The following is a 25,168-nucleotide window of genomic DNA, read 5'->3' on the forward strand; positions in this document are numbered from 1 at the left end:
CTATGAATTTACCTCTTATAGGTATCTCATATAAGTGGAATCATAAAACAGTATATTATCACCCACTTTTTCTTTAATTTACAAACTACAACTGTTGAATAAACTCATATTGAGATTGATTTAGATATATAATGTTAGAAATCATAAATCATATCAATATGTCCAGAACTCTGAATTCTAAACAACTGTGAGTTTTATTTCTTTTTGCAGGGGAGTATTGGTATTTCAGTGGTATAAAATACCAGTGACAATAAAGAGGGGAAAAATCTTAATTTATAGTCACATTCTATTTATCATGTTCAAAAAACTAGGTCAAAGAAAGATATTTGAATAGTTTGTAAAAATTTTGAATCATGCTTGGGTTGGTCACTTAATTTGATCTTTACTTTAAAGTTCATTTTCTTTATTCTTTGTAAGTCAAATCTAGAAATTTGCTTTCACAAAAAAGTTTAAATTAGTATATTAGACTAATATCAATTGAAATAATGAAGGATCAGATGTTTATTCGTAAAAATCAAAAAATCCTACATGCCCACACTCATCCATGTGATGTGTAGCCACATCAAAAATGGGCTACAATTTTTTTGTTTTTAATTTGAAGGCTTTCGAGAGGTACAATCCAGTCAAGATTTCAGGAAAATTCCTGTACCAGGATATATATTTTCCCTTGCTTTTAGACATAGTCATTACTCATTTTATCTCTGCCATCTAACCTTTTATAAAACTACATCTTGATTTGTTATAACCAGTAAAATATCTGAAAACTGAAAGCTGGATTGAATCTATATTAACATTCTGAGAGAAAATCAATGGTGTCCTGATAATAAAAAGGTCACGCTGAGTTTCAGTACCATTTCTAGTGTTTCTAGTGTTCAGAGGTTTTAAAAATCTCTCTTTCTTACCTGCAGTGAACAACCATAGGTGTGGTGTCATGTGCTCTGCTTGCTCGAACCAACTTCACAAAGTGAACTAGAGGGGCACTGTTTTCAGGAACCCCATGCTCAGGCCAAGCAGTAAAGTTACATTGTCTAATGGTCATGCAATCCCCATGCTAGACAAAATGACATTAAAGAAACATGATAAGACAGCTGACTTCCCAGGTTTTCAAGGTGATCTTTTAAAATGACAATTTACCAAACAGAAGAAACTGTGTTTTCATGATTTCCTATAAGAGAAGCCTTCTACTATTGCTACAATAAAGAAAATTGCTTTTCTGTATGAATGCAAACAATGAGGCAGCTTGCAAGCAGATGATAACGTAGGGTATTTAAATTCAAATTTGGTGTAACATTTTGTAACACAAGAGTAGTAGATTTTGAACAATTGTGACCTAACAACTTAAACACACTCACAAATTATTCACAACACAGGTATAGGGTATCTGATAATGTCAGAAAGTATAAAGATCCTTATATCATTTTCTGTATAGGCCTTTACGTTATATAAGTGGGATCCTATGCTATTGCTTCTGTATTGGTTCTGGATTAAATAGAAAATCCAATTTTAGGATGTAGACAGAGACAAGTGATTCGGGAAATTCCTGTTTTAAATCAGATATTACAGTTTCTTTATAAAATAAGATAAACTTAGTGATCTAGTTGTTTCCTCCTTTTTCTTCCCCTGTCTACCTAAGAATTTGATATTAACTGGTTAATATGAACTTTAAGTATATAATTTGGAATTAAACACAGTGACGTAGATATTGAAGGCAGGTGCCAATTCAAAACTTCTATTTTGAAAATAATAGAAAAGCATTATTGAATATACAGGTATCAAACAATATGTCTAGAAATTAATTTTACTTTAGACATTTAGAACATTCATATTTTATATCATGTTCGACTTCCCCTCCTTTTTTTTACCCTTTCAATTTTCAGATCTCTGATGGTCCAATCTATTTGAACATCCTCCATTAGCTTTGTAATCACTATATCTCCGAAGACAGTAACTGGTTTGTTGTCCTCTGGCCAATACTGATGGCATCTGATCTGTATTCAGAGAAGAATCACCAGTCATAAGAACCATTGTTTTATATAGATACGTGTGTGTGTGTGTGTGTGTGTGTGTGTGTATAAAGTATCACAGTTATCTCTGCTAAGATAAAACTGCTTTATAGATGTCCAAGTCATTGATGACTGAAAGTATTAGCTAAAATTGTCACACATATATTAACACAATTGTAAAAGTTTTGTGAAAAGATTTTCAAATAACTTACCCGCCCTTTTTCAAAACACTGTGTTAGCATTACTAATGTTTTTGCTCTGGTTTCCCACACCATTCTCCAAAAATCCCCAACTGTTCCTGGTAATGGACCTTGAGTAGCAATAAATTCATTTGGACATAAGTAGCCCTAGAATGATATAATTACAACACTGCATCAATATTTACATATATATAGTATTTTTTAGTTTTTGAGCAACGTAAGAAAAACATACTAGTTTAAGATGACCTAATATTTTAAAATATTGTACATTTTTGAATGCTAAATAATAATAGATACTCAAAATTTCCAACATTAATTTTAACCTCACAATGTAATATACTATACAACTAACTGTTCTTAAAATGTATTTCTAATTCTGAATAAAGCAGTAAAGACTAAAAAATAATAATACCACTTTACGGCACACAATATGCTAAGCATCTTATAGTTAATATTTCAATTAATTTGTTTCTTATAAAAACCTTGTGAATTAGAACTATCATTATCCTCATTTTAGAGAGGAAGATACTGAAGCTAAGGAATGTGGAGTAATTTGTGGTAGATTTCAAGGTAGTCTGAGTCCAGAGCCAGCGCTCTTACCCATTTCACTAAGTTACTGTCATATATTTAAAGATTGTGCAGATATTTTCATACTCTTTCTCCAAGAAATTACTTAACTATGTAAACTATGGCATTAGTAATTATTCTCCAGAGCTCCAAAGCAACAGTAATGTGAATAATAAGAAGGTTCATTTAACTAATATAGGACCTGAGATTTGTCTCAACCCTATTATGACAGCTCTTGTAGATTTTATCAAGTTATTCTAAAACTCAGTCCATTCACCTGGAATGTAAGTATGCCACTTGAGTAGTATCTGTGGATTTTTCTTAAAGAAAGGTACTGTATAAATAAAATATAGTAATGAAATTACATGTATTCCAAACATCAAAATATTTTGAGGAATGAGGATTAAAGGTGAATTTTATTTTTAAATTGGAATTGTCTCAGTAGCCAGAGAATATAGTATTACACAGAATAAATATACATTTTAAAGCTCAAGGGGCCCTAAAATCTAATCCAACCAGTGTATTTTACTTTAAAGAATAATGAGCCACTTGTGATTTCCCCAAAATCACCCAGTGACAGTTTCTGGGATAAAACCTTGAGTCTCTTAAATAAACTATATGCTAAAGCATTTCTCTGTTTCCAGTCTAAGTTGAAATATATAATTATTTTACGTTGTAAAGGTCTTTTTTTTTTAGGTTAAAAAAGTAATATATAGTCAATGTAGAATGTTTGGAAAATTCAGAAAAATACATAATAGAATGTGGAATTAATCTGTAATCTCACTATCCAGAATGAAGCACCTTTAATATTTTAGTCACTTTCTCTACAGACTTTTTAAATATGCACATTCCTCCATTCAAATAATGTTTATGAAGGTCTACTGTGTGTCAGGCACTATTCCAGGAGCTGAGGATTCATCCCTGACTAAAATTCCTACTCTCATTTATCTTATATTCTAGTTAGGGGACATAGACATCAAGCCTATTAATAAGTCTATTAAATAAACAATTTACATAGAGTTTTTAAAAGTGATAAGTGTTGTGAGAGAGAGTTTTCAGAAAATAGGGTGTTCAGAAAAGACTCATGGGTGAAATCTGAGGAAAGAACTGAAGCAGAAAGGGAGTAATCCCTTCAAGATCTGAAGGAAAAGTGTTCCAGGTAGAAAGTCAAGTATAACAGCATTAAAGGAGAGATGTGTCTGGAATGTTCTAAGAACAGCAAGTGGCTGGAATGAGGGGGACAGTAACAGAAGGTGACGTCGGAAAGAACAAGGGAGGGAGGACAATGGTGCTTTAGGTCCTAGAGTAGGTAATTATAAGGTCTTGGATTTTACTCTGAATGATGTGGAAAGCCTTTGAAAGATTTTGAACATACAGAGTATATGGTTTAAGAGTTTCATCCTGGTTTCTGTAAGACAAGCTGATATGGTTTAAAGGAGAAAGGAGGGGGAGTAGTTAGAAGGTTATTGCAACAATCCAACCAAGGGTTAGTTTGGGCGATAGCAATGGGGATTGTGAGAAGTGATAAAATCTGGATAAATTCTGAAGACAGAGCCAAGAGAATTTGCTTATGGATTGGATACAAGAAAAATAGAGGAGTCAATAATGATTCCAAATGAAGATGGGGAAAACTTCAGGAAGAGCAGACCTAAAAGAAATTTTTTTCCTTAAGTATAGTTGATTTGCAATGTTGAGTTAGTTTCTGGTGTAAAGCAAAGTGATTCAGTTATACATATATAATATATATTCTTTTTCATATTCGTTTCCATTATGGTTTATTGCAGGATATTGAATATCATTCCCTGTGCTATACAGTAAGACCTTGTTGTTGTTTATCTATTTTATAGATAGTACTTTGTATCTGCTAATCCTGAACGCCTAATTTATCTGTCCCCTACCCCCTTTCCCCTTGGGAAAACCATAAATTTGCTTTCTATGTCTGCGAGTCTGTTTCTGTTTTGTATATAAGATCATTTGTATCATATTTTAGATTCTACATATAAGTGATATCATATGGTATTTGTCTTTCTCTCTCTGACTTACTTCACTTAGTATGACAATCTCTAGGTCCATCTATGTTGCTGCAAATAGCATTATTTCATTCTTTTTTAATGGTTGAGTAATATTCCTATGTATATATACACCATATCTTTATCCATTCACCTGTTGATGGACATGTAGGTTGCTTCCATGTCTTGGTTATTGTAAATAGTGCTGCTGTGAACATTGGGGTGCAAGTACCTTTTTGAATTAGAGTTTTCTCCAGATATATGCTCAGGAGTGGGATTGCTGGGTCATATGGTAACTCTATTTTTAGTTTTTTAAGGAAGCTCCATACTGTTTTCCATAGTGGCTGCACCAATTTACATTCCCACCAACAATGTAGGTGGGTTCCCTTTTCTCCACACCCAGAATAAGCAGGCTAAAAGGAAAATCAAGAATTCATAATGGAAATATTAAACTTGAAATTCCTTTTGGATATTCAAGTGGGAATGTCATGAAGGCAATTGGGTGTATGAGCTTGGAATTCAGAAAGAAGTCCAAACTAGAGACATAATTTCAAAGTAGTTAGCAAATAGATCTTACTTAAAATCACAAGAATGGTTGAGATCATCAAGGAAATGAGTTTGGAAAGAAACAGTAAATTCAAGGATTGGGCTGTAGATAATTTCAGTGTTTGGTGGCCAAGGAGGTAAGAGAGAACCAATGAGACTGAGATGAAAATGTGAAAGCTGTAGATGGAAAATCGAGAGAATGGTGTCCTTGAAGTGTTTTAAGGGTGAGGACAATTAACTGTAATTGATCAATTTATAAAATGTTTCTCCTAGTTATTTGCATTTCCCTTTTTCAGGGATTCAATGTCCTTTGGTACTATAATCTTCTACCAGAGTAGATGAAATCTGATGTTTCTGATACGATTACAGCTCATTTGCATCATAGCCTTTAATCTTCAATCTCCAGCTATGGTAAAAGCTATCCTCAAATTGAAGTAATTTCAGGCATCTCATGTTGACAGGAGAGATAATTTGGGGTGGCGGATTGGGGTCTTGTCCCATTACATAATGTTCTTATTGTTAGCTTTCTTGAAAACATTCCTAAAGTCACGTGTACAATTAGTGGTTGTTTACAAGGATGCAGTATCTATTTTCCTCCCTACCTCTCTCCCCCAGTCCATCCTTAATCAACATTTTCCAGGCTCTCTTTGAGTCCTAGCTTCAGGAGCACAATTCCCAAGAAGAGCCAAGGGCAGAGAGATAAACATATAGTAAGCTAATTACAGACCCAGGCCTGGAGTTTCCTAGTCTTAAAGTACATCCTTCAGACCACCTACTGGTCTTCCCTTTTCCCTTCTCCAGACTTCACTTTTTCTTTTCCATCTAAACACTAGTTATTTTGCTTTTTCTCTACCTTGCTCTATAGTTCTTTTCCCTTCTCCTCCAGCTTCCAAAGAAATAGGAATTCAGAGTCCATTTGTAGATGGCCTTTGTCTTTTGCTCCTGGAACAAGTGTTCATGAACTTTCAGATGGAGGTGCCATGGAACAAAAGTGGGGAGTTGGGGGAAACTGAGGTGTCAAACATTCATTCTGAGAAATCTTCACTATTTCTGAGGTGAAGACTGCCTGAATTGGGGGATAGAGAAGTGAGAGGCCACTATGGTATTATGACTTTGTCTATTTCCATCTGTTCCTGACATCCCAGGCGAAGGAGATATCCCCAGAAGTAAAAGCAATACAGCATACTGCCCACTCCAATACTGAAACTTGCCTTAATATAAAGTGCTTTCCATCTGGGCCTGCTTACCATGTAGCTCAGTAATGATTATGCATATCATTACATATGGGTCATAGTGACTTTGTTGTAAAATTTATTATATTACAACATCACTTGACCACAGCAGAATATATGTATATATTAATGTACTCAGATTTAGTTTACTGCTCATCCTGTATTGTGATCTTCTTATGGTTGTCTCCTGACAACTTATAATATTTAGAGGGAACACTGGGGGTTCATGAATATTCCTTTGTTTATGTGTGGTTCAGTTATACCTCCTAAAACTGTCTGGTTGCCTTCCTAATCATATTCATAACCTATACTGTCATCCCATAACTGGCTGAACATTATAGGATATAAGCTATTCATTTGTATCTACTTATTGGTGAATAAAAATGATACGAATTAATAGATCACTGATACAACAATTTGTTCTTGCTCTGTTCTATGGTATCACAAAATATATGATCATTGATTAAGTTTAAATATCTAAATGTATATATGCCTCATTCTACAAATCAAAGTAAAACTTCTACATGCTATAGTGTTTAAGATACAATTAAAATTGGTAAGCACAAGATTTCACCAAAATCTTTAGAAAAGAATTACATTTTCAGGGAAATCAATGATTTGATAAATGAATAAAATATGTCATCACAATAGTAAATTTGGGTTTTCTTCAAAATAGATTTAAAGTTCTAGCACAAAAATAGGATGAAATTCAAAGGATGCCTTATGCAACCTCTGCAACCCCCCGTCACTTCTCCTATTAAGAAATCTTAAATGCTCCCATAGTTCACTTCTTTCACAATAAGATTCAATATATAATTGTAATTTTGGAGTAATTATCAACCAATATAAAATTTAGGATGAATTCTTCTTTTCCCCCTTAACAGAGTCATGGGGAGAATGGGACATAGGACAAGTTATGTTTGATGTTGGGGAAAGGATGGAGCATCACATAAGCAGAGCCCCAGTGGGACCAAATGAAATGGCAGGCCTGGGTGAGAAGACTATGAATAAGGAAAAAATAAAACACCAGTGGGAGTGTGGGCAGTAGAGGGAACCTTCAAGCATCTGTAGAGTCATGATAAGAAGCATAGTTAACCCTGCTACATATTAGAATTGAAGTCAGTGGTGAAAATATAAGGGAACATATTTGTTTTTATAAAACAACTGTGTATTTGAGTAGTTCAGTGATAGAATCATCTGCCTTAAGGAGGAAATAGGTGAATCAATGCCAAGAGAGGCTAGTATCTAATTATAAGTAATTTTTCAGAAAGATTTCCTGGGTGAATGGTTGGATTAAATAACCACAAAAGCAGTTCCTACTCTCGGATTTCGTGATTGTGTCAACCCAAGTGGAGGTCTTGGGTACATCTAAGGTTTCTGTGTACCTATGATAGTGGTGAGCATTGAGAGAACAAAAGAGCCATGGAGAAGGAGAGGGAGAGATCCTTAAAACACTTTGGTTTATTCAACTTTCAATCCAAGGCAGCAAGCATTTATTATCTATGATGTGCAACATAGTATACTAGGAATGTCACAGTTCACCCCATGTTGGTTCACTTAAGATATGCTTGTTGAGTAGCTACAATGGAGTGCACGTTTTGTAAGTAGCTGAGGATGAAAAGAACAAGGCATCAGAGTCCCCCAGAAGGACTGAAAATCTAGAAGGGAAGAAGAGCATAATAGGTTTTTATATTATATGGACATGACTGTACATATGACTAATTTTTCTTTGAAAGAGAGGTTGGCCGACCTCATTGTATACAGAGAATATTCTGACAAACGTAGGAAATAGTGGAAAGACCAGGGGATATGTAGCTAGAAGTTGTATACCTGCCATTATTAGTGAAATGATCGTTGGGTAAATTGCAGTCTCTGTTTGGAGCCTCCATTTCCCCATGTATAAAATGGGGGTACATAATGTTGTTGTAAGGAACTGGTACATTAAATTCATAGAGGTTGTAATGAATTTCTTGTTTTAAATAGTTTGAAGAATAATGCTGCAGTATTTATGTTTTATAAAAAAAAATATAAAAATAGCAACTTACAGAAACATAGCTGGCATTAATATAATCCGATCCTGGAATACTGGCATCAGCTATCAGTTTCACTCTGTTATTGTTATCTAGAAGAAAATATAAGAAATTAATGCTAATTCACTTTACTACTTTCTCACTATAGCAGTAATAGAAAGAAGTTCATGATATAACATCAAAAATTATAGACGGCTGTAAAATTTTAAATAGAAATTCCCTCTTATTCCATATTTCCACTACCCAGAGACAATGACTATTAATATGGTTTTGTATTTATTTCCAGTATTTTCTATATATATTCATATAAAATTGACCACAAATGGGCAATATACACACTATTCTGCAAAAATTTCTTATTTACCTGTGTCCTTCCATATTAGCATAAACAACAATATGTAGCTCATTACTTTAAAAAGCCATATAGTATTTCAGTGTTTGAATATAACATACTTATTTAGCTCTTTAGGGTGATTTAAACTCATCTCATTTTGTTATTATAAAAAGCTGAATAAATATAACTGGACTTTTTGCACATATGTAGGAGTCTATTTGTAGAATACATTACCAGCCGTAAAATTCCCAAATCATATTGTGCATCTCCAATTTTGAAAGATACTGACAAATTGTTCTCAAGTTATATCACTCTGAACAAAAGTGCTTGAACAATTTGAACAACTGTTTCCTCTTACTTTCACTGCCATATTATTAAACATTTTAATTTATGACCTTTTGATAGATACAAATTGAAGTCTCCTAATATTTATATTGATTTTCTTAAATATGAGTGAAATTGAGCTTCTTTGCTTATGCCTTGGCCGTTTTAAATACATTTTCTATTAATTACATTTTCACATGATACTAATTTTCTATTTTTAAAAATATACTAAGAATGTTTTACATGTATTGAATTTTTCTTTTAGTTTGTCATTTGTCTTTGCCTCTATGTATTAATCAGTTTATCTGCTAGCTACCTTGCCATAGATAAAATTTATATATTTTGTAATCAAATTTCTCATTATTTTTCATTATGGCTTCACTATGGCTTCTTGTGTGATATATACAAAGGTGTTTGTCACACCAATATTCTTATTTTCACAAATTCATTCATAGTTCCTTCTGGAACGTTAATTGGTTTTTCTGCTTTTGTTTTAAATATTTTGATTTTTGATCCATTGGGCTTTTTTTTATCTTATATTTCTTTTCTGCTAAATTTAAACTTTTCTGAGACAAGGTTTATAATTGTATTTTATGTTTTTAAAATTTTATTGAAAAGAAAGCTCCTTTAAATTACCCATGACTAGACTTTGACTAGTTCTAATTAGATTCCTTGACTGATCTTTATTTATTTTGAAAGTCAGATTCTTTTCAGTGAATCAAATAGTGCTTACTGAACTACCATATAATCAACTTTATGATTCTGACTATAAAAGTAGATCTATCAATTCATTATTGACAGGGATGGTTTTTGTTTTGTTTTGTTTGTTTGTCTGTTTGCGGTACGCGGGCCTCTCACTGTTTTGGCCTCTCCCGTTGCGGAGCACAGGCTCTGGATGCCCAGGCTCAGCGGCCATGGCTCACGGGCCCAGCCGCTCCGCGGCATGTAGGATCTTCCTGGACCGGGGCACGAACCCCTGTCCCCTGGATCGGCAGGCAGACTCTCAACCACTGCGCCACCAGGGAAGCCCTGGGCTTTTTTTTTTTGAAATAGAATGAGGTAAAATCTATCTTGTTTGTTTGTTAACATTTGGAATAACAAATAGTCCATCCTTACCCCCTTGTTCAAAACACCACTTTTATCACACACTAGTTTTCTCTATGTGTTTAGGTCTATTTCTGGACCATTTATACTCTTCCCTTAATTTATCTGCCTATTCTTTCTTTAATACCAAACTTATTATTTAGACTTTTAAGGTATGGCAAAATTAGATAACCTTTACGCATTACTTTTCTTCAAAGAAAAGTATCAAAAATTATTTTTTCCTGAGAATTTTTACCGAGTTGGTATTATAATTGAAATGTCCAGTGCTAATTTTAACTAGACAAGGGAATGATATAAAGTATCTGTTACTACTTAATTATTTTGAAGGTTTTTTGTTTGTTTTGTTTTGTTTTTAATCTTAATGGGAAGGCACTCAGTACTGGAGGAAAAATAGGTAAATGTGGGTTTGTGTTTGAATTACAGATGATCTACCATTTATGGCATTGGGTGAATTGCTTACCTTCTCTGTTCCTTTGTTACGTCGGCTATAATATATAGTTATAAGATTTATTTTTTAGAATCCCCTGAGGAAAACTTATATGAAAGCTTATAGAACTTATAAAGCCATATAGAACACAAAACACGTTCTTATGTTCTTAAAATTAAGCACGTTGTATGTTAAATGACTTTGCTGTACCGTTAGTAATCGTAATGACCTGACCAATGTGTTTGAATCTAAAGAAGGGGGACTGTTCAGGCAAATTTATGTAAATGATTTATATCCCAAAGATTTTGAATTTGGTATGATCTGCCTATTTTAATGACATTGTGGCCAGTCATGTAACTAAGGAAGGGAAGCCATCAGGTTTCTGTTCACTCGATACGCCTGCTTATAACTGAGTCAACAGCAAGCTAAACTTTTCTTCGTAGTGTTGGAACACTTCTGAAGGTCATAGTGTCCTGTCAAAGAGAGACTTGGAAATCTCTTCTGCACGCATTTGCTGCTAATTCTAGTATCTTAAAGCCCTGTAAGCTAATATCTTCTAAAATGCACTGTGATATTTGAAATCCTACTTCCTACATTACTCAGGGGAAACAATGAATCTCACTTAGCTGGCTCAAGCTAAAATTCAGACTCTATTAAATGAATTCATTCTCTACGGGAGAAAAAAAAACATTTCAGCTTTATGGCTTCTCTGCAAGCACAATGGGAGAATGTATTTAGTTTAAACATTTCATTTTCTTGTTCCATGTATATGTGGGTGGGGACGAGGGTCTGTTTGTCCATATAGGCAGAAGTGAGTTTACAGCTTGTCTTCCAACCGAGGTTAGGGAAGTAGGTTTATCATCTCTAGACCATAGACTCTAAGGGCCTGTTACTAAATTTTTTTCACCCAGAAAGTTAGAAGCTTTTAAAAATAAGCAATCTATTGATTACTAACAATCATAAGAACTAATATTTAGGAGAGCTTCCTGTGTTCTGGTACTGGGCAAAGTGATTTACATGGTTATTTCATCTACTCTTGAAAGTTAGGAGGTCAACACCACTAAATAATATGTCCAGTCACTAAAGTAGTTAGTAGGTAAACAGAACTGCAGCCCAGGAGGTTTGATTAGAGCCCACATGTTCTTAGTCATTTTACTATACAGCAGGCAGTATGTATTAGTTGAACTAATAAATTATTCTAATAATATTCTTGAAAAATATAACATTCTTCCTAACAAAATTATTTCTTATAGGACCTCCAACTCTTTAAGAGGACACTTAAGAAAAAGCTTTCCCCTAAAAATCCATTAAAGGATATTGGATGTGGATGTAGTATATTATTAGAAAAACTACCATAAGTTTTCTGTACTGAAATCAAGAAGAAAGCAGAATACAATTGGACATTATCCATTTGACTCTAGAAAAGGTGAAAAAAATGCATGCAAAGCTTTTAATATTCCAAAACGTCCTTGGTTTACAACATAATTCCATCACTAGTTATTTTTTGTCTTAGCTTTAGATATCCGGATAATCTTACCCCTCAGTTCTCCTTGTTGTTTTAAGGATGTCTGTTTAGTTATATTGACCACTCGTATTCACTTCTTATGCTGTAAGAGCTAGCAAGTTAGCATTATGTGACTTTTCCTATGGCCATTATGTGAACCCAGAAAATAATGCACTGAGATCTTAATAATAAAAGATTGAAATGACACATTTTTAAAATGTCTAACATATACAATTTTTATATATTTTTTAAGTCAGATACTCTTTAGTCTTTGGAAATAAGTTAGATATATTTGATTTACTTATATATAGTGATACACATTACTTCAGCCAAATATACAATTGTAAATAAATATTAAATATTCCACAGTAACTGTCCTTCAATCACAGTATAGTACTTGTTTTCACAGAATATCATTAAGTAAGCATGAAGCAGAGAGTCTGAAGGAAATTTAGGTATAGGTGAATATAAAAACATGAGAATTTCCGTATCTCTTAAACTTATGATGCATCCAACTCAAGTTAACTCTCTGAAAGGGAAAACAAAAGGACTTATTAAGAAAGGTCATGCCACAGGAATTGAGAGATGTAATACTAACATTCCTTATTTCCTACAATAATGTCTTATTTGTCAACTTACTCTTAAAGTCATTTACCTTTGATTTGTTTTGTTCAGGGAAGGATTTTAGGTGATTAAAGCTATTTGTATTTTCATCCTTTTCTAATTCTTGGGAATTAACAGATTCCGTTAGATTACTACCTGCTATATCATGTTTCCCTAAATTTGTTTACTTCATGCCTCTAGTTCTAGAATAACAGAATATGGTCCATTTCTTCCTATCCATATCCTTATGATTTTACATTCTGTGATTACACCCTGCTTTAAGTCTGTGTCTTTCTAGACAGAAGAGTTCAATTTATATATATATATGGAAGTTTCCCCAATACAGTTTTGAAAAGGCATAGAACATAGAAAAATATATATACACTAACTCTATAATTAGGAATATTTTAAAACTCTAGATTTTGAAACAATACTGACAATATTTCAGAGCTTAACAAATACCACTTTTTAATTTCATATGTAAAAATGTATTGAATCAGAATACAGTTAGTAGGAACATCTGTTTAAAAAAATCAAACATATAGCTATTGTTAGCAGAGGAATGTTATGTTTTCTTTTCACATCACTGCTAAGCCTTAAAGCAATAATTTGCTTAATAATTTTTAATGGTTTTTTATTTCACATCAGTAGACACATTCTTTTTAATGACATATAAGGAATAATAACAGTGTACCATGTAAGATGGTTTCTTTTCTTATTGACTGAAAAATGAAGCCATGTTCACTGTGGTAAGGCACAAGCCCGCCTCCTTTGTAAAACCAATCCTGGTAAGCATACCTTTACTCTGATCTTCAATGAATATTTTGCAATGCATTTTTTTATATTCCTTAACAAAGCACTGCCATGCTTTTAAGAAAACTAAAGCACAAAGTTACGTGTGAACTTTCTCTTTTCATTTGAGAACTAGGTCTGTAGGAAGATATTAGAGAGGTTCGTTACTTGGGTTAAATTACAAAGCTAAGAAACTACTAGGTCTACAGTTTCTTACACCTGCATGAGTAGACCTTATGTGAATAAGCTGAAAACCATATACATTAACTTTAATAAATATTAACAAAGCAAAAGAGATACAATTTAACAGCTGCTAATAAAATGCATTATTATAATTCAATTAATATGTAATATATATTTAAGAAAAAATGCTAAAATGCATTTTGCTCTCATTTGAAAATGTTTCATTATCTAAAACCAGAAATAGTATGTACACATACATGGTTTTATGTTTGGAAAGCGGTTTTTTGCTCTGTTCCAAGGCAGATCAGCATCAGTGGAAGAAAGATCCTGAAGAAATTTTGGTAATTCCTGTGGATTGAAGTCATTGCAAAGTTTAGATTTATTTCAGAGGTAAACAAGAAGTTCCACTTAGTAAAAGACTATTCTTTATTCTAAATCCTTTTACTTTTAAAATGAAAACACTTCTCATAACTGCAGAAGCAAGGTCAAATTAACAGTAATGAACTTATATGAACTTTCACTGAAGATTCCTGAATAGAATTGATTAGTTGAGCTACTGCTTTCTCTGGCATAATTTCTTTGCCCTTTGGGAAGCTCTGAGGTGCAGCAACCATGTTAGTAACTCCTTTCATACTTTACTAATGGTTTTGTCAAATACACTGTATTATTTAATAGTTTAATGTCTACTTAGTAGGGTAAGGGAGTCGGTGATTTATTTTTTGTTTTTTCTCCTCGGGCAGTGTGATTTCACGCCTATTAATTGGTACAACATTGGTCAGTTTGTGAGAAAATGCCAAAGGTCAATTCCTGTTCTTAGTGGGCATTGTTAAATCGATAGCGGAATGCAAAGGTGTGATAAAGAATTATCAGAGGAAGGGTCAAGATCTGTTATTGACATTTTGGTGAAAAATCACGATATTATCCATTCATCATAAAGAAAGCTGGTGCAAGAAAATGTGTTCATTATTTTGTTGAGCTGATGATTTACATTTATGAAATTTATAGTTTTCCATATTAGAAATGCCTCAATTTACCAAATCCCTTAAAAAGTGTTAAAAACCGTGGGGCTTTGCAATTTTTTCCCACTTTATTATAAATGATTTCTTTTAATTGGATAATTTTCCCTTCTCCCTTATTTTTCCTCAAAGAGAATTCTGGACAGTATTTTACATGAGTGTGTATGTGTTAGAGAAGAGGGACAGTGTTAAACATCTGAATTCTGGCGTTTTGGCACTAAAGGCTTAGAAAAAATTTTTTAACCAAGTGAGGAATCCTAGAACAGCTTCCTTGAGTCAGGTTTTGGGAGAATATGTCAGCATATTTATAAGAGACAAAGAAATAGAGGGGGAAAAGAAGATGAATTGGAATCACCTGAAAAGTGGTACCTATTTTTCCGTAGTTACAGAAGTTTCCATTTATAGATTTAAATGATTATGGCCTTGATAATTAATACCCAATTACTAGGCTGACTGTTTGGATAGTAATGTTACACTCAGTGGTCTTATTCTTATCAGAGCACACAGGGCCTCAACCAGCCTTTCCTACTTAGCTCTTTCTCCTACGGTTCCCACTTTTTAGTGGGATCACAGATGAGTGGAACTGTTTTGCATCCTTATGTTTTTGCATTCATTCTCTCTCTCTAGAATACCTTTTCCCCTTTATCTACTTATTGGACTTCTGCTCCATCCTAAAGTTCATCTGGCAGGTCACCCTTTTGTAAAGTCTTTTCTGACAGCTATCCAAACAGAGTTGATCCTCACTTCTTTCTGCATACCTCCATCATGATACGGTGTCATTTGGGTTTTTTTTTAATACATGTCTGCAGTTCTTCTTCATCATTTGAACTTCTTTATGAAACCATCACTATGATGGCAAATAGTTGTGCCAGCCACTATTCTTAGTATTACACACATTCAATCAGTTTAGTATTCACAATTCAACAAGATAGATACAGCATTTTACAAATGAGGACTTTGAACAACAGAGAGTTTAAGTGATTTACCCAAGGTCACTTAGCTGTTTAAGTGTTGAATTCATATATATCAATACCTGTCACATAGTGGAGCTTTTTAATATTTAAGGTATAAGCGAATATGACCTGAGTTACGAGTTTTATCAAACATATGCATCAAATATGCATTTGTTTATTAAAACAGTTTTAAAAATTAATACAGCACTAGAACTAAAAGCAATTAAAAAAAACCATGTTCCTTACATGTGAATATACATTTACCTAATATATACACACAACCTATATATTTATATAAAAACACCCAAGGGGCTTCCCTGGTGGCGCAGTGGTTGGGAGTCCGCCTGCCGATGCGGGGGACACGGGTTCGTGCCCCGATCCCGGAAGGTCCCACATGCCGCGGAGCGGCTGGGCCCGCGAGCCATGGCCGCGGAGCCTGTGTGTCCGGAGCCTGTGCTCCGCAACGGGAGAGGCCACAGCAGTGAGAGGCCCGCGTACAGCAAAAAAATAAAAAAAATAAAAAAATAAAAACACCCAAGTACTTAAAACCATGATCTCCAAAAAAGTTAAACTAGAAACTTTCTCATTATAATATATGAGAAAATGTTATTGCTAATAAAACTTTTCATCTGCTCAGTCATGTATAATGTTAACTATATTCACTCCTATTCTAGTGAAACTACCCTTTTGTTCCTGAAAAATTGACAGTTCTTGCTGCATAAATGCTAAGAAGAGTTTTATGGCACCACTGATTCTGTTAAATCCAGACCAATATTACTTAAGAAGCATAACCAAAAGCTGTAGGAAATACCATTAATCTTCTCACATTTTTGTGATTATTCCCTGAGAGACTGAAATATTACAATCCTGAATTATTCAAGCCAATTGTTTTTGTTCACACACTAAAAAGTTCGTGAAAAAATAGAAATAAAGTTTTCGGTAACATTTAGAAATCTGTTTTATTTTTATAATACAAAATAATAATCTAAGGAAAGAGCCTCACAAGTTTTAAAATAGCTTGTAGACTAACACATGCCTTATGTTTTAATGTAATTTCAACTTTATAGATATATAAGATGCTAAAAGCAATAAAATTAATCTTAACTTTCAAATAGTGTTAAAGTGACAAGTTCTTAACTTCATATATTCTCCATAATGTGATACAGCATTTATTCCATGATCACTTAAGTAATACCTGTGTTTTACAGGCTTCTTTTTATCTGTTTTTTATTTTTGGAAAGTTCTAAAAATAACATTTTAAAAATAATTCCTGGAAACATCAAGTTCTGTTCTCAGGTTCATCTATACCACTATCATAAACTAAGCAGGCAAATATGAAATGGAATTATTTAGTTTCTAAATCTAAAATAGTTATTTAAATATAAAGCCACATTTACGGTACCACCCAAACCTCATACACACACAAAACCTGATGCATACAGCATTCTAGAGTTGCATGTACATCTGGGTGAGAGGGCAAAGAAGAAACAGAGCCAGGCTGCCCTTGCTGGGGAGGTCTCTGATGAGGAGCACCTTTTCCTGACACAGTAGGTGAATAATTCTGTTCAGGTTGCACCGGAGGCTGCCCAGTGTAACGTTACTATCCAAACAATCAACCTGGTAATTGGGTATTGATTATCAAGGCCAGAGTCCTTCATGGCCTTGCAAGCTTAAACTGGACATGAAATGTGACACATGAAACGACTGGAGGTCTGGCAATGTTGTGACAACTGCTAGTAACATACCGAAAATTCTTCTTGAAACTTTAGGTTGTTGTTTGTGCAAAGCTCTTCAACATGTTGCAGAAAGGATTTCTTGCTTATCGGCCTCCAAGCAAAGAAAGGTATAAAATGGAGTCATGTTAGGTTGAGTTCTTTTCCTTTAGCCTGGGCACTCTCTTTACAGTTGACAAGTTAGAGGACAAGGGACATTTCAAAAGCACACAGCCCTTTAAAGTCACTCTGTCATATTTACAAAATTAGCTTCCCCCTTTAAGTTCACTTTCTTTGTATTTCACGGTATAAAAATCCTTCAAATTTTAAGTGACTTTAAAATGAATGATTTAACATGTTAATGAAGGAAGTTTTTCAAGCAAATGTAAGGGCATAAAGTCATCATTGAATCCTAAAACACATAAAACCTCTTTGTCATACAGAAAACATTTTATACGTTACAAGGTTTTAGAAGATATAAAATATTGCAGTGACCTCATTCTCGTAACGACATGGTTTTTAAACCCTAAGGAGTTTAAATATCCCTGTATTACTTCCCAAGCTAAAATACAGACATGCAGGCTTCACCCCAGAGAGAGAGAAAGCATTTCTCCAGTTACCATGCAATTAGTCATGCTTTTATGATTTATATCCAGCTTGGAGGTTTTTCTAACAAACATACAAAAAAGGAACCACACATTAAGATTCATCGAATCAGGGAATCCAGAGTTGATACTCAAAAAGAAGAAAAGATATTTAACAAACTTACTTGATGGATTTTCTATAACTAAGTAACCTGCAACAGAGATTGTGTTAAATGGATTGAGTTGAGGGTACAGCTCTTTCTAAAAGAGTTTTAGATTAAAATCAGGAAAACAGGGTAAATCACCAATGTATAATATGTATAATATGCTATGCCTTTAACTGATATTTGATCATTATTTTAAATTCTATATCATTTTTGAAATTATATTATTTGGACCCAAATAGGGCCAGATAATAATTTGGCTTCTTTCTCAAGCTAAGAAGCTACTCTTTTATATTGTTAGGCATTTGGGGCATTACATCAAAAACAGGTCACTTTTTAATATATTGCATAGTATTTATTGGTCTAAAAAAGTTCATGTGAATTAAATTTTTTTCTTTGTTCATAAAAAGTGCTAAATCAGGGAGGGTGAATCTTTGAAAAATGACATCAAATTGCCTAAGTCTTGTTTCATGAGTGAGTTTTCATGAATACATAACCATAAAAAATGACAATCATTTCAATTACTTTGGATATACATATCTTTTGTGGCAGTTCATTGGTCAAGTTATTTATACTCTGAAAAAAATTGAAATAATTTTTAACAGCTAAATAGACTATGCAACACACAAATTCAGAGATGGGTACATCTTTAATAACATTTGTCATGCACAACAAATTAGCACTGCAAAAAACACAAAAGGCACAAAGTATGATGAAATAAAATGAAGAACATGTACCTTTATCAAAGTTTTTAATTTTAAATATTATTAGGGATGATTTCACTGTATTTCTTAAGTGACAGATATTTACAAGAGGATATGGTTTTTGAAGTAAAGGACAAACAAAAAAAATTAGATTGAAAAATGTGGCTTAAATACTTTGAAAATGGTCACAGATGTGTGTGTTCAATGAAGAACATGAGTCAAAAGAGTGTATTTCATTCAACACAGGAATTGGTGAAAAATATGGAGGTGCTAGAGCAAGTATTATCAAGAAGAGTGGTAGAATTCTTGGTTAATGCTATAGGTGTCCCCAAGCAGAAGGAAGTATCTCTCAGCTCCTCAGGGTATAACCTAGTAGAGCAACGTAGCGTAGCACAGAATCACAGGTTAGAGCAAAGTCTTGGTGGATGAGCTTGTGGGCTTCTCACAATGCCCTAGAGTGATTCTAAGGAGGCACCAGAGAAATTCTGACTCTAACTAGATGGATATGGACATGGCTGAATGGGATATTGAATCAGAAGAATCCTTAATTTGGGGACAGGAAAACAGAGTGTATGAATTGGAGGGCCTGGAAAGACTTCTGACACAGGCAGTGGGGACTGAGGCAACAAGCAATCCCCGTTGAAAATAATTACCCCTCAGCAAAGACCAGCAAGGAAAAAAGACAACCATGAGCCAGACCCACGCTACCCAAGCCCCTGAAGATGCCTGATGCCCCAGTGTTCCTATGCCATGATATTCCTCAGAAATAGGAAAGGAACAAAGGTCAGGTTGGGCAAATATTAGTGAATTGAGCTTAAGACAGAAATGAATGAGATACCTGAATTAGCAAGACCATTTTCCCTGCTACCAGGCAGAAATGGAAATGCTTGAGTTGTGTGGAGATCACTTTTATAATAGCAGGGAACATTATTGAGTTTGTGATTGGTGAAATTCAAACACTACATCTGCTTTAATGACAGCCATCCTATAGTGGGGAGATTCTCTTTTCCCAGAGGATCCAGGATTATTTGACGTAGTACTGGCAGAAATATTTTTACTATGCTATCTAGAACCTGAAATAGAGCTAGTTTGTAGAGCAAGAAATAGCTAAAGCACCAGATTATTATTCATATCCTTGTTCTATTTTCATTAATGTTCTATTCTCTCATTTAGAAATTATGATTAATACCTTTTAGTCAATTTCATTTCAGTGAAGAACTCCACAGAAGGTTGCTTTTATTTTACTATTATTATTTTATTTTGCATTTGAAAGATCTCTCTAGAGATACTGATTTTAAACCATAACTGGCTAGCTATTGGATTTGGGTGGATATTTGTGAATTCTTTTCTTAAAAAAATACAATGCCCTTTTAAAAATGGCTTCAAATACCTGATCCAGCAATTACCAGCTATATTATCTTGAGCAAGTTACTTAATCTTTCTTAGTTCCTAATTTAGAAAATAGGGCAAATATATGTAAATCAAGCTCATATATGTAAAATGCTAGGAAACGCCCACCCCTGGCTTTGGAAGCAGTACGTAAATGTTAGTTACTATCATTAGTATTAAAATTGCTATTTCTCGTTTTATTGTAAAACTCAAGCTCCTCCTACTGATCTGTTCTACAACTTGATACTGATATAATGATTTTTTTTGTTTCCAAAAGAATAAATTTTACTCAAAACTGGGAAGACTAGATTGCACTAAATTAAGCAGCAAAATTTCCTATGGTATTCTTCCTAATCAGAGTCCCAGAATAAACAGTGATCACAAATATTTCAAAGCCACGTTTGGTTTTCTAGTTCTCAATTCAAATTCTAAATAAATCCCTAATAATATAAAGGCTGTAATAATTGTTTTCATATTATCATGTGAAAGCATTTCTAATCATGCCTGCATTTTTTACATTATTCCTTATAACTACCCTTCACGTTACCCTGTTTGTACTCCAGATATTTTCTTACTATCAGTTTCTTCTACCATTCCAGGTGTTTCCCCACAACCAGATTTTCCTGATTGCTTAATGGCTGATTCAAACGTTAACTCCCCCATGGACCTTACCCTGTTCTGTTACAGAGAAAATCATTTCTTCCTTCTATGAAACTAAATTTCTATGGACAAATCATCTTCCACCTTCTGTTACGGCTATATAAAAGTACATGTATTAAGGACACATGTATTGAGATTCATGTGTGCTTGAAGGCAGGGGCAGGATTAACACTTGGCTTACTACAAGTCCCTCATAAACTTATTCATAGTAGACAGTGAATAAATCATTGTTAAATATAAAATTGTGGATGAATTCAGACTAAGATACATAGTAAGCTAAATACAACTGCTCTGATTATTATGAGAGAATATCTGAATTAAATGAATTTTCCACAAAAATATTAAGCAATTGAGAATTCTCAGGAGATCCTACTCAAAGGTTTAAATAAGTATGATCAATAGGTGCATCAATAAACAGTATACAGGTCTAAACAAAGCCATATCAGATCCTCTCACATTAGAAGTTAACAGATGCTAGATACTTAGGAAATTACATGAACAATAGAATCACTCTTTTCTAGACAAGTAATTTAAAAAACAGGTTTTAAAAAATAAGATCTATTTGGGTTTATGTATTTATTTTTCAGTATCACTCTCTTTATCTAAACCCAATCATTTTACATAAGCTGTTCTTCACACTTGTATTTACATAATGTGAGAAATAAGGCTTCTAACAGTCTGTTTTTATGTAATTTTCCAGTCTATGCTTATCTCACAATTATGTGTGAACTGAAACCAAAATACCTATCTGGAAAGCTTAAATTGAGAAGACATTTTGGCATAAATTACCTGTTTCAAATAAAAGTTAGTATTTTTCTTGTTTTTGTCTGTAGTCTCCATGTCATTGTTTTGATTCTTAGCCTCATATTGTATATTTTTCTCTTAACTAGTGGCTGCATTCTAAATTTTATTTTTCTTTGAAGTTTTAAAGTTTTGTTTGTAAACAGGAAAAAATAGTAATGTGGACAATTTATGCAGGGTATTAGAAAAGAAGGTGGCATATAATATGAAGAAAATGCACTGACTTGTTACTGATGAAATTAAATTCCTTTAAGAAAAATTATTTGGTTAGATAAGCATAAAAGAACCTCATAGAAATTAATGTGTATGAAAATCAACAATGTTATTTCAGGAGTGCTATTTTCAAATAAAGTGATCTATGGAGACACTCAAAAAACTTTCTATTAATATTTTTAAAAACTTAAAAAATTGTTACATGGAGAGCATGTTAGACTGGTTTAGTCCTCTTATTTTATTCATTTACAATACAACAGTGAAGGATACTGTCAAATCATATTCAGTTCATTAGTGTATAAATCAATTTGGGAATTGTTCAGATTTCAATAAGATAACTGACCACTTTCCAATATAAAGGGCTAAACACTTTTTATTACATGAATCTTAGCTTAAATCCTGTGCCCTTTTGTTGAAAAAGGGTATTATTTCATGTCTGGGCTCATTTTTTTTTCAAAGTCTATCAAAAACTTAAATTCCACTCAGATTACTCTTGATAGATCCAGAGAGGAACCATTTATTTATGTTGGCAGTGGTGATTGAAGACCATATTGTCACAGAGACTCAGCTTTACCTCAAGGTCAATTAGTTGAAATCTATAGGGAATTAAAATATAGTGCAAATAGAGAGCCATAGATGATAGCCTATAGATGAGCAGCTTAAATCAGCATTACCAGTGGAATAAGACAAATTGAGAAACAGTGTTTTCTACTTAACCGGTTAAGTTAGGTTAAAAAGAAAAGAACCTCAAATTTTATTGCCTTAATGTAAAAATATGTATTTGTCACACCAACATGTACTTCATATTCAACTAAAAATCTTTGAAGAATCTGTCTTTCTGGTAAAACATGTTAACTGATCTTTCCAAGTTTTGTAAAATATTGAGTGTGAGGTTTTTAGTTTATATATTTCAATTCATTATTCCAACATTTACATTTATTTCTACAATGATATTCTGTTACTTATCCAAAGCATTTACTGTAATGCTTTCAAAGGGATCTTAATTTTTGTTTTTTTCTATTTTTATTTGTTATAGGCTTTCAAATAGTATCCTTTCAGACCCTCCTCCTTTCTTTTATCAAATCACCAATGACTTTTCTCTGGTCCTCAATACAAATTAAAAATATTATCCCAACCAGTGGCTAGTACTATACAGCTGACTCTAAAACTTCACTTTATAAGGTAAACATGCCACCTGAATAAGTGAGTCATGCAATATTTTTCTTATTATCTAGAAAAATAATCAACTAGTAAATGCTATCTAAGTAGTTCCTCAGCACGTCTTTTTATATCTGTGAGGGCAAATAGGTTTTAAGGGAGCTCAGCTCTGTGAACGGCAGCTCGTTAGAGGCCGTGCCCTTCCTTTTTCATCACAGTTATTTCCAGTGCCTGGCACTTGTAGGTGCCCAATTGATAGTTCTTTTATTCAAACAAGGTGAAATGGTCTTTTAAATACATATAGAAGAGCAACATTCTTGCTGACGTCAAAGAGGTGAGGTAAGATTCCCAGGGTGGCAGGAGTTGAATTTTCCTTATTACTAAGCCTCTGTACATTAGCACATGTGAAACCAAATTCTTGACAGATTCTTATTTTGTAAACCGTGTATTTTAAATTAAAACTGTGGTCATAAACCTAGCTACCTCCGGGGCAATAGGGCAGAAGCAGTAGAGAGGATGAAAACACTGCCGACAGCTGTGTGAAGAGATGGGCAAAGGCTCTTAGTGAGGGGACCTAATGAAGAGGAGACAGATGACATAACAGCATTTAAAAAGAAGTCTTGACAGCCTGAGCTGTTAGCTTGCCAGGCAGGTAAGCACAGAAATTCCTGTCAGGGGTTAGAAGGTGACCTCAAAAAACTAGATTTGAAAGAAGACTACATCTGTTTTAACAAACGTGATGTATGTAGAGGTGTTTAAAGGTTCTGATTAACCTGAACTATTAAGTTTAGTTCTATCAAAGTAGAAGCTCTGACTGAGCAGGACACTGTTCACTGATTCCAGGGGAAGAAAATGTGGTGATAGAAGAGATACAGTGAGGGTTCGATAAAAATGGAAGCATTTTTCTCTGAGGTTAGCTATGATTCCAAAATGCTAAATGTGATTAGAGTAGAAAAGGGCCTGGCTTCCTCTGTTTTAATCACGCTGAGTACTATTCACGGTCAATGGGAATGTCAGGAGTCTTGGCCCCATCCCATCCAGCCTTGCGGCTCATGGGGACTCACTCTGCTGTAGTAGATCTGGGATTTTAAAATCAAATGCATTTTCACTCTCTGCCTCCATTCATATATCCTTTACATGAAGAAATTGAGTATCTCTGGGGCACTCAATCAATTGTTGGGTCCCTGCTAATGCTGACATTTTGCTATGCTACCTTCAGAATGTATATAGCAATTTTTATCCTAGGATACAAAAGGCATTTCTGGGCATTAGGGCGATGCCTGAAAGCATGCACAGTTGGCTATCCATTGGTCAGGATAGAAGTCAAATTTCTATGAAATGTGCTGCTTGGTATATGCCCCAGAGTCAGAGAACAGGGAATGTCATTGTCTTAGTCCTTACAGAATAGCACCTGCAGTAGTTGAAATGAGCTTGTGTGAAGTGTGAACCCAGACTCCACCCATCAGACAGAGAACTCAACTCTTGTGTCATTGTAATAGGACAAGAAGCATGTGAAGAAATCTAGGTAAAAACTTACTTTACTATCAAAGTTAGCACAACATGATAACACAGCAAATGCACATTGGACATGCACATTGCAAGTCAATGTGCATCTTGATGAGGTTAACTTTACCATATCAATAGCATGCAATATCATAGAGGACACTTAGTAAGTAGAAAGTTCAGAGTATTTTGTTTTACAGTTTTTTTGGCTTTGGAAAAAATAGCACATTAATCAACAGCACTTCATATCTTGTATTTTAAAATATAGAGCACACCACCTGAAAAGATTAAAATAATCACAGCAGAGCTCTGCATCACCACAGTAACTTACTGGATGACAAAAATCTCCTTTCGTCTAAAGAAAAATGAAGAGTATCTGGAAGTAAAGATTCATTATTTATTTAGTATAAAAACACACTGCAGTGTTTTTGATTTGCTGCTATAAGAACATGA

The 25,168-nt window shown here is 33.8% G+C and overlaps 1 protein-coding gene across 1 annotated transcript in view; it reads right to left on the reverse strand.

The window, feature by feature from the left end:
* Positions 1-25,168, reverse strand: part of PTPRQ (protein tyrosine phosphatase receptor type Q) — a 208,795-nt gene that overhangs the window by 8,342 nt on the left and 175,285 nt on the right. The window contains exons 36-42 of the mRNA XM_060113113.1: positions 18,309-18,335; positions 17,573-17,654; positions 14,116-14,206; positions 8,603-8,679; positions 2,216-2,350; positions 1,863-1,988; positions 903-1,051 (exon numbers count right to left, since the gene is read on the reverse strand). Coding sequence (XP_059969096.1) covers positions 903-1,051; positions 1,863-1,988; positions 2,216-2,350; positions 8,603-8,679; positions 14,116-14,206; positions 17,573-17,654; positions 18,309-18,335 — 687 coding nt within the window. The remainder of the gene's footprint in view (positions 1-902; positions 1,052-1,862; positions 1,989-2,215; positions 2,351-8,602; positions 8,680-14,115; positions 14,207-17,572; positions 17,655-18,308; positions 18,336-25,168) is intronic.

This window comes from Mesoplodon densirostris, chromosome 11 (assembly GCF_025265405.1).
Source record: "Mesoplodon densirostris isolate mMesDen1 chromosome 11, mMesDen1 primary haplotype, whole genome shotgun sequence".
NCBI classification, from domain to species: domain Eukaryota; kingdom Metazoa; phylum Chordata; class Mammalia; order Artiodactyla; family Ziphiidae; genus Mesoplodon; species Mesoplodon densirostris.